This window comes from Exophiala bonariae, assembly GCF_035927105.1.
Source record: "Exophiala bonariae strain CCFEE 5792 chromosome Unknown scaffold_33, whole genome shotgun sequence".
NCBI classification, from domain to species: domain Eukaryota; kingdom Fungi; phylum Ascomycota; class Eurotiomycetes; order Chaetothyriales; family Herpotrichiellaceae; genus Exophiala; species Exophiala bonariae.
The window spans coordinates 429299-439295 of record NW_027042508.1 but is presented as its reverse complement, the minus strand read 5'-3'; the positions used below and the strand labels follow the sequence as shown (position 1 = coordinate 439295).

At 51.7% G+C, this 9997-nt stretch overlaps 4 protein-coding genes across 4 annotated transcripts; 2 read left to right on the top strand and 2 right to left on the bottom strand.

Annotated features, from left to right (window-relative positions):
• Positions 1–547: 547 nt before the first annotated feature.
• Positions 548–2201, bottom strand: LTR84_008825 (uncharacterized protein; the record flags this gene model as incomplete). Its single annotated transcript, XM_064852369.1, has 3 exons — positions 548–1224; positions 1279–2026; positions 2157–2201. 3 exons carry the CDS (start codon positions 2199–2201, stop codon positions 548–550), a joined length of 1470 nt encoding a protein of 489 aa, XP_064701643.1.
• Positions 2202–2719: 518 nt separating this feature from the next.
• LTR84_008824 (uncharacterized protein) lies at positions 2720–4732 on the top strand (the record flags this gene model as incomplete). The annotated part of the gene is made up of 4 exons (XM_064852368.1): positions 2720–2962; positions 3015–3102; positions 3167–4285; positions 4341–4732. 4 exons carry the CDS (start codon positions 2720–2722, stop codon positions 4730–4732), a joined length of 1842 nt encoding a protein of 613 aa, XP_064701642.1.
• Positions 4733–4876: 144 nt separating this feature from the next.
• On the bottom strand, positions 4877–6310 carry LTR84_008823 (uncharacterized protein; the record flags this gene model as incomplete). The annotated part of the gene is made up of 2 exons (XM_064852367.1): positions 4877–5756; positions 5817–6310. 2 exons carry the CDS (start codon positions 6308–6310, stop codon positions 4877–4879), a joined length of 1374 nt encoding a protein of 457 aa, XP_064701641.1.
• Positions 6311–6734: 424 nt separating this feature from the next.
• On the top strand, positions 6735–9778 carry LTR84_008822 (uncharacterized protein; the record flags this gene model as incomplete). Its single annotated transcript, XM_064852366.1, has 7 exons — positions 6735–7130; positions 7190–7286; positions 7349–7438; positions 7519–7906; positions 7967–8375; positions 8448–8901; positions 8973–9778. The coding sequence occupies 7 exons, from the start codon at positions 6735–6737 to the stop codon at positions 9776–9778; spliced, it is 2640 nt and encodes an 879-aa protein (XP_064701640.1).
• Between the last annotated feature and the right edge of the window lie 219 nt (positions 9779–9997).

Genomic DNA, 9997 nt, shown 5'->3' with positions numbered 1-9997 from the left:
CCCACGGATCCAAGAAAAGGGGGGCGAGAGCCGGGGGGGGGGGCATTTGGGGGGGGGGTTGGTATAGAGGGGGGGGGGGGGGGGGGGGGGGGGTAGGAACGAGAAGATGGGGTAAGTCTGGGAAAGAGGCAACACTTAAAGCCGTAATGCGGAGAAGTCACCTACCTACCCTAGGGAGTTAGAATTGCCAATGGCGCCAGGGGCCTAACAGCCCACCCAGGCCCAGTTATCCCCAGCCAAGAAGGGACCTCAGAAGATACCTAAGCACCTACTTTGTAGGTATTTACCTCCCTAACTACCTAACTTAACTTAGGTACCTACCTAAGGGACGCAATGACGGCCTTGCCCAGTCTGGGTGTACCTCGGCATCCGCCCGTCATTCGAACCCACACAGACTGTGCCTTTGAAAGCCATCCTCTGGCCTCAAACAAGTCCTCTCAACACTGTCAAAATTGTTATTGCATAGTCTACGAGTCTGGTATCATCTCATGCGCCCCGTCGGAGCGATCATTTACTTTCGCATGACCAATACATCACCACGAATATCTCATCTGCGCCCAACCTTCATATTGATGAGGATAGATTTAGTCTCCATGTAACTCTTCAAACCGGCCAGGCCGCCTTCTCTGGCACCATTCCCACTCTCTTTCCAACCACCAAACGGGACGGTGTGTCCCGGACGATAAGCTGAGTTGATGGCTATATTTCCAGCCTCGATCAACCCACTAACCCTCAGGGCACGCGCAATGTCGCTCGTGTACACACATGCCGACAGACCAAAGCTGGTGTCATTGGCTAGCTGAATAGCTTCTTCCTCGGTTTCAAACGTCCTTATTGAGAGTGCCGGTCCAAAAATCTCCTTCGTCCAAGTGACTGAATCCAACCGCCCGCCGACCATAATGGTAGGCTGGACATAATTTCCTCCTTTCTCGTGCTTGGTTCCTCCGATGAGAAATTGCACGCCATCTTTCCGACCTTGACTGAAGAATTCCAACACGCTTTCAGTCTGGGCGCGATCAGCCAGGGGCCCAAGGAACGTCTCTGGAGACTCTGGGTCTCCCATAGCGTGAGCCAGTGCTTCAAACCGTGCCTGAAGATGCGATGTGAAGGCCTCTGCAATCTTCTGGTGGACCAGGATTCGAGAGGCTGCTATGCAAATCTGCCCGGAGTTCAACAGAAAGCTCGAAGATGAATGGTTCACAGCGTTCTCCATGTCGGCGTCCTCTAGTGGTTGACGGTGGGTGAGCACATGGCAACGGAACCGGATTTAAGACTTACCAAATATGATGGAAGGAGATTTACCGCCCAATTCCAAAGTGACACTTTTCAAATTGCTCGCAGTAGCAGCCTGCTGCACCTTTCGTCCCGCAGCAAGAGATCCAGTGAAGCTTATTTTGCGAATGAGCATATGCGATGCTAAGAGTGATCCTGTCTCCCCGCTGCCGGTCACGATATTGATGGCGCCCGGGGGAAACCCGGCGCACGCAATCAGATCTCCTAAGGCAAGGGCTGCTAATGGGGATTTCTCAGATGGCTTGAAGATAAAAGTATTCCCTGCTGCCAGAGCAGGAGCGACTTTGACGGCAAAGAACACCAGTGTCGCATTCCAAGCCGCGATACCAGCGCAAACTCCTATGGGTTGATATTGTACCAAACTATACTGTTCGTTGCCGTCTTCTGGAAGCACTTCGCCATATATTTTGTCGCAATACCCTGCATAGTGGCGGAACATGGCTGGCGCCATCTTGGCTAGCTCCAATGCAACGCTGATCGGCTGGCCCATTGCCATCATTTCAAGTCCGGCCAGTAGAGCCGCGTTTTCCTCCAAGATGTCCGCGAATTTGAGCATTATCTTTGCTCGTTCGTTTCCGGAAATGATCCCCCAGCTAGTTTTGAAGGCTGCTTGTGCCGCCTGCACTGCATCATCTACGTCCAGCTTACCGGCGCGAGGAATATCTTCCGCCAAAATGCTCTCATCTCGAGGACTTCGAACCGTTAGGACCTCGCCCGATCTGGAGGCAACATACTAGAAACTGGTCAGCACCATTCTACGAGCCGACATATAGGACGATACCCTGGTGACTGTGGCTCAGGGCGCTCGATGGCGATGAAGGGCGATATGCTGGACAATTCCGCCTGAAAACTGCAAGACTCACCTCATTATTGATGAAGAGCTTATTCTTCAAGTGTGGTAAAGTCATTGCTCGTGTGATTGTTAGAATGGAGCCAATCAGAAGCCGTGGACTATTCAATTAGGAACCTTGAAAAGCCACCCCCGGACTCCTCCTTTTGGGGAAGCAAGCTCTTATTCGCAGCGTTGGAAAGCTGGTCGGTCAGTCACGTGCTATGGGGACCGCATCTCGCGACCGATCGGCTCCGCCAGAGCCGCAAATCAAGACCGTGGCGTTGGGCATTTCGCTTCGCCCACTAATCAACACACCATCCTAGTGGTAGGAGTATGGCACCAAGCCGTACTCGTATGGCAATGGAGCCATTTTCTTTCCGCAACTCTGTGATACGTGAGTTGGTACAGTGGGCTGATCGTCCAGTTGTTGTGCACACTGGGCATTGTCACCGCCCGTCACTTGGCTACCACAATTCTCATCTTGCGGAGACTTTCTCTGGGGTACATAGCCTTCCAGTGTGGATAAGAGACAGGCTTGTTCCCTTACACTAGAGATGTCTGTTGAACAGCTGCTTCAAAAACTATTCGTCCACTATGACAGAGAACGTTTGTACCGTGAACGAGTTCGTTCAAAACACTTATGACTATATCATCTGCGGTGGTGGAACCGCTGGATCAGTTCTTGCAGCTCGTTTGAGCGAGCTGCCGGACGTCACCGTCGGACTTGTTGAAGCAGGAGGGAACTCCCTCGGAGACCCCAATGTTCTGACTCCACTGTTGTTCCCTGCACTCTTGACAACCACCCAGTACGATTGGATGTACACGACAAGCGCTCAGGTGTGAATCAAATTATCAAGATTCAAGATCATTTTGCTGACTTTGGCGGCAGCATGGCACTCGAGACATGAAACATTCTTTTCCACGAGGAAAGACCCTCGGAGGCTCGAGCGCAACCAATTTCATGGTCTACGTGCGAGGTCTGCATTACAAACCTTGCCTTTGCATTTGGGCATGCTTCAAATAGGTACTGACTTTGTTCAGGTCACCAATCTGATTACAATGACTGGGCCGCCTTCAACGCCCCGGACTGGTCATTTTCAAAGCTCCTACCATTCTTCAAAAAATCACAACAGCTCGACGCTCCTCCAGCGAATGACGAAAATGCGAAAGCCATTATTCCACTCTATCATGGAACTACCGGGCCCATCCACACCAGCTTTAATAGTTGGCGATTTCCAATTGAGGATGACGTGATTGAAGCATTCCACACCATCACAGGGAGAACTGCTAGGCCCAGGGACGCGTGGTCGGGAGAACATATAGGAATCTTCCCTACGCTCAGCGTGATCGATCGCACACAAAGAAAGGGCACTAGAAGCTACAGTGGAAGCGCCTACTTGGCGCCCTCATTGACACGGCCGAACCTGAAGGTCTTGTGTAATGCCACTGTCTCAAAGGTCATCCTCGACCACAATGTGGCTATTGGCGTTAAGGTCACCCACGAGGGGCAGGAATACGATATTCGGGCTGGTAAAGAAGTCATCGTCTCTGCTGGGGCTATCGGATCCCCTCAGTTGCTGGAACTCTCTGGGATCGGTGACCCAGATATCCTTCAAGCAGCGGGTGTAGAGTGTTTGATTGCGAACCCTGAAGTTGGAGCAAATTTCCAGGACCATGTAATCAGCGCAATATGTGTCGAACTCAATCAGGGGCATTCCTCAATGGATTCGTTACCAACATCGCCAGAAGTCCTCGAATTCCAAAAGCAGTATATGGCCACCAAGGACGGTCCTCTATCTTGCGGGCCTAGTTGCATGGGCTTCCTACCTCTGAAGTCTCTCGTCAGCGGTGATGAACTTCAAGAAACGATTGAGCAGATCAAAAACACTAAAGGCAGGACTGACTTTCACAAGAAGCAACTGGCTCAAGTGATTGACCAGCTTCAATCCCCGACTTCGGCAAATGTCCAGTTCATGCTGATCCCTGGACGCATGAACTTTAAAGAGGGAGTCGGAGATCAATCTAAGCTCTTTGGCAAGGTCCTCCCTGAAGATCACGACAACGTCTCCATTGCGGTAGCCCTTCAGTATCCCGCGTCTCGTGGGTCTGTGCACATCACTAGCTCAGACCCCTTGAAGCAGCCACAGATTGACCCGGGGTGTAAGTGCAGGTTCAACCTCATGGTAGGATGTCTTGCAGCTAATTACGCTCACAGATCTGAGCCATCCGGCAGACGCCAAAGCCCTTGCAGCCGGCGTCGCGTTCGCCATGAAGTTGAGCGACTCACTGGTCGAAAATGGAAAGGTCGCCCGGCGCACCTTGCCCATTACCGGACACCGTGTCAGTTCCACGTCTCTCCGGGATTTTGTCAGGGAGAATTGTGTTGGTGAGTATCATGCTCAGGGTACTTGTTCCATTTCACAAGTGGTTGACGCGCGTCTGCGGGTCAAACGCGCCGAGAGACTTCGTGTGATTGATGCGAGCGTCTTCCCCAATAACCTCAGTGGGAATATACTGGCAAGTGTTTATGCCGCTGCAGAAAAAGGAGCCGAGCTTGTCAAAGAGGATATGCGACGGGCACCGTCTGATGTTCGTTGGCAATTGTGATCTAGTCCCGAGGCTTCTAGACACATGAATATACTATCTGCTTTACCAAGCCAGGGCCAATTCTAACATATTTGACAAGGTGCAGCTATTTTTTTTTATCGCAGGGTCGGAATACTTGCTTTCACGCAACTCTTGATTGTGGTGCTAAAACTTCGCTGACACTTTGTCCAAGGTGCGTCCGAGCGCCCACTCGCTGCGACGTTTGGAGCGCACACTTTCTGCTTGCTCTCTGGAGAAACCCTTCGCATGGACTGCAGGGTTGTAGGCCAATCCCGTGATCTCCGCTACCTCTTCGCTTTCCACTGGGTGGTTCTCTTGCCCGTCCGCCCGCTTATACAGGGTCACGAATCCGGCGCTACCGAGACCTGCATTATGCGCGAGGGCGAGGTTGACATGTGGAACCAGTCTATTATTCGCCCACCCACGAAGCTGCCACACCAACTCAGCACATTGTGCGAGACCCGTCGCGCCTAGAGGGTGCCCTTTGGACAACAGACCACCTGAGGGATTCACGACGAAGCGGCCGCCGTAGGTGATGTCTTTATTGCGGACTAGTTCGTGGGCCTTGCCAGGCTCCGACAAACCGAGGTTATCTAGTGCAATCATCTCCGCGGAAGAGAAACAGTCGTGGAGCTCGACGACCTGTACATCCGCAATCGTGGCATTGGCCTGTCTCAAAGCCTCTTTGACGGCCGCCCTGGCAAGGCCGGCACCTACCAGCCCTGCGGCCGAGCCGTCAAATGCGGACGGCGCATCAGTGAGGAAAGCCTGGCCCGCGATGAGGGCGGCTTGACCTCGAAGATGTGGTCGCGCCTCGAGAAAGGCCTCGGACACAATAACTGCCGCCGCGCCTCCGTCACTTGTTGGACAGCATTGGGTCATGGTTAGCGGTTCCTGAATCAACGGTCCTGTCAGGATCTGGTTGAGGGAGTACTCCTTTTGAAACTGGGCATATGGGTTGTTCTTGGAATGCGCGTGGTTGATTCGAGCTATCTCTGCGAAATCTTCCGGCTTTGCGCCATTCCTAGGGGAAATTTTGATTTTAGTTTTCATGCGCATTCAAGAGGTAAGGGGGGTATCATACTTGATGATATATTCTTGGGCTGCATTGGCGAATAACTGCACAGCGCCTGAGGCTTTCCCTTTACCCCAGCTCTTATAGTTCATATCCATGAATCGCCCAACGGGGTCTTCTCGATCGGTGAAATTTCGATCTATACTGCCGGGCTTCATCTTCTCGAAGCCCACGACCAAGACACAATCTGCACCACCACGAGAGACGGTGTCCCGCGCCATGGATATACCTGTCGATCCACTTGCGCAGTTGTTGTTGACGTTGAGGATCGGAATCTCGGTCATGCCGAATTGATAGAAGACTCGCTGGCCACTGACACTGTCGCCATAGCAGTAACTCGCAATGCCCATCTCTACATCGTCGTAAGTGATGTGCGCATCGAGGAGCGCCTTGATGCCTGCTTCGAATCCTAGCTCAGTGTAGTCAACAAGTCCTCGTGGCTTGACAAACTTTGTCAAACCAACGCCCAGGACATAGGCAGCACGCTGTTTATTCTTGTTCATGGTTGAATGTCGTGGCTACGTCGAAGATTGAGGATTGGGAGATTCCTGCTGGTGAATATGAGCCATGAACCATCACATCAAGCGAGTTATTCGACTTAAGCACGCTGTTCACAGACATAAATCTTCCTGAATATCACCACTCTGTGGATGCACTACGTACGAGAGACCTGATGTCAATCTTGCCCGAACCAGGATGTCTGTAGTGGTCATTTTTGTGGGTCCCAGAACAGCATCGGCTCCGCATCCAGGGCAAGTCACATCCGGACCCGATGCGGCTTGACCAAAAGATGGAATGTTCGAAACCAAATGAACGGCTGCTTGACATCATCGAAGCTGGCTTCGCATCTCCGTACAAGCCATTAAAATGAATTCAAAACATAGCTTCCATAGTAGGAAGACACATACGCTCGCCAGTATTGGGAAAATGGAGAAGACAACAAGTATGAATTCCAAGCATACTGTCTCAGGCTCCAGTGCCGAACGATTGCACTTCACCGGTACAAACGTGGTGATATTGAACGCCCAGAACGACTTAGGACACGCACTGCTCAAGCTCTTTCTCTCACAAGGCGCGAATGTGGTCGCGAATGTCACTGGTGGCGTTCAGAATGTATCTCCACTTCCTCCCCAAGGAAAACTCCTCGCACGGTTCACCACTCTCGCCACCGATTCTTCCCTTATCGAAGCGGCCGTCAGTGAGTTCGGCACAGTTCAAGTCCTCGTTAATCTTGTGGATGTGGCTCCAGCCTCTATCACTGACGATAGTGCGGGAGAGAAGTGGCAATCCTCCGTCCAAGGACCCTTGAAAGCAGCATATAAGGTACGATGTTCTGATTGCGGTGCTACCGGAGATAGATTGCTAAGATTCTGCATTTGTAGGCTTCTCAAGTAGTCTGGCCTCATTTCCGCGAGCAAAACTTTGGTAAAATTCTTCATGTCTGCTCTCGGAGCGATGGTGGAAACGCATATTACAGTGGTGGGCATCTAGCCAATCCGGATCCAATCATTATTTTCTAGCTGGGCTTACGTGTCGAATAGCTCTCAAGTTCGCTCTATTGGGATTGACCAAGACGTCGGCACTTGAAGGAAAGAAGTACAACATCTCGACATGTTTAGTGACGGATTCACGTGTGTGCTCCTGTTTCTTCAGCCTTGTTGTGTGGCTATTTGTGTTCGAAAAGATGTACACACTCTGACAGATATCCTAGCACCTAACCTCCTATATGCCCACGAACGTAGACAAGGACCATTTGAGATACCATCGCTCCATGCCCTTGTCAACACCATCTCTATCCTCGGCCTGTCCAAAAACGAATCTGAATCTGGAACACTTTTTGAGGTATCAGGGAGCAAAGTCACGGCAGCCCGATGGGCTCGGTCGGCTGGAGCTTTGCTCAAGCCGGACACGACTTTTAACCCGTCGTCAGTTAGGCAAAAGTGGAATGATATTGTGGATTTGTCCAAACCGTCTTATTCGTCGGGCCCTGTCGATCCTTCAGATGTACTTGCAAACCTTCCTAACCTCGGGCCCAACAAATCCGGACAACATGTCGGCTTCGATGACCAAGTGGTGGTTGTGACTGGAGCTGGAGGCGGGTAAGTTCGTTGTTTGAGCCACACCTGACTTTATGGACTAAAACTGATGCCTCAATCTAGTCTCGGACGTGCTCACGCCCGCCTGTTTGCCAAGCTAGGCGCTGCGGTTGTGGTCAATGATCTCAAGGGCGCCGAGATCGTGGTGGATGAAATTCGTGCTCAGGGCGGCAAGGCTGTTGCGCACGTAGGATCGGCGACTGATGGCGGTAAAATCGTAGCCAAGGCGATTGAGGCATTTGGGCGTATTGACGTGATCGTCAACAATGCTGGCATCTTACGCGATCGAACGCTTGCGAAGATGGAAGAAGCCTCCTGGGTTACAGTGCTTGATGTCCATCTCGATGGCATGTTCAACTTGGCCAAAGCAGCATGGCCACACTTTGTGCGTCAGAAGAGTGGTCGTTTGATCAACACAGCGAGTACAAGCGGTATCTATGGCTTCTTTGGTCAGAGCAACTATTCGGCAGCGGTAAGAGCCCCATGACTTCCCGAAAAATGTGCTTTCCCCTCTAATGAAAACAAACTTACTGCGAGCTCCTAGAAACTGGGCATCGTCGGCCTGGCTGACGCGCTCGCTCGAGACGGAGCTCGGCATAATATTGTCGTAAACACGATTGCACCTATTGCTGCGACATCTACTCTTGCTGGGAATATCAAGACCATGCCTGGGGAAGAGCCAAATGTGTTGAAGCCCGAATATATCTCCCCTCTAGTCGTCCTGCTGGGCTCCTCTCAAGCAAAGTTTCTGGCTACTGGAGGTTTGTTCGAGCTCGCTGGAGGCTGGCACTCTCGTACCGTCCTGCAACGCAGCAAGGGCGTTCACGCCAGCGGCACGATAGAGGCGCTCCTGACGGACTGGCCAGATGTCTTGAGTTTCAACCCGGGACCTATCCAGTCAGTGCCAGTCTTACCAAAAAATCTCTTAGAAAACAAGGAGGGTAGGAGATGGGAGAGACCAACATTTCGATATGACGACCGAGACATCATTCTCTACAGTTAGTAACACCTCATTCAGGTGTCATTCTCGATGAACTTAGCTCCAGAGCCTCACACTAATATTTTATAGATCTTTCCGTTGGCGCTAAGAGAGCCGATCTCGATCTTATCTACGAGAATTTGCCTGCTTTCCAGCCTGTGCCTGTGTTCGGTCTGATCCCTGCCGTCGACTCGGATTTGATTTACAACAACCAGAATCTTGTGCCAAACTTCTCCGACCGGCGGGCCCTTCATGGCGAACACTACCTAGAGATCGTCAAACATCCTATTCCCTCCAAAGGTGCGTGGAATACGAGCGTCGAGGTCCTCGATGTGATTGATAAGGGCAACGCGGCTATCACGATCACGGGCTTGACGACGCGTGACAAAGTCACGAACGAAATGGTCTACTACAATGAGGTCACATTTTTCCTGCGTGAGAGTGGCGGCTTTGGAGGGCCTCGAACGCGCCAAAGCCTTGTGCGTGGTCCGCCACTGTCCACCCCGCCCAAAAGACCCGCTGATAAGTCTATCGAGCACCAAACCTCGGAAGAACAGGCTGCGCTCTACCGGTTGACAGGCGACAGAGTCTCGATGCACATCGATCCTTCAGAAAGTTCCAAAGCCGGGTTCCCCAACCCGATCCTTCGCGGTGCATGTTTCCTGGGCATCACGGGATATTACATCCTCCGCACCTATGGACGTTATCGCTCCATCCGCAACAGGTTCTCGGGTGTGGTGATTCCTGGTCAGACTTTGAGAGTGGAGATGTGGCGGGAGGCAGCCAAAGACGGCGCCGACCTGGTTTGTTTCCAGACCACCGTGGTGGAAACAGGAAAGCGATGTATCGAGGGTGGAGTGGCGGTGCTTGTTGAGGGACCAGGACAAAAATTGTAGAATTCATGCCGACCAGGTGATGCTTTATGTCGCTCATAATCCTAGAATCAAGCTTATGCCTAAGTGAAGCCTAAGCTAAGCCTAAGTTAAGCTGAGTTTATTACGAAGTAGGGGTTAACATAAATAGACTTTAACCTAAACTTGTTCACTTAAGCTTACCCCAGCTTCAAGTAAGTCACGTGGACGTGGTTTCTGGTATGGTCGACCACAGCCTACGAG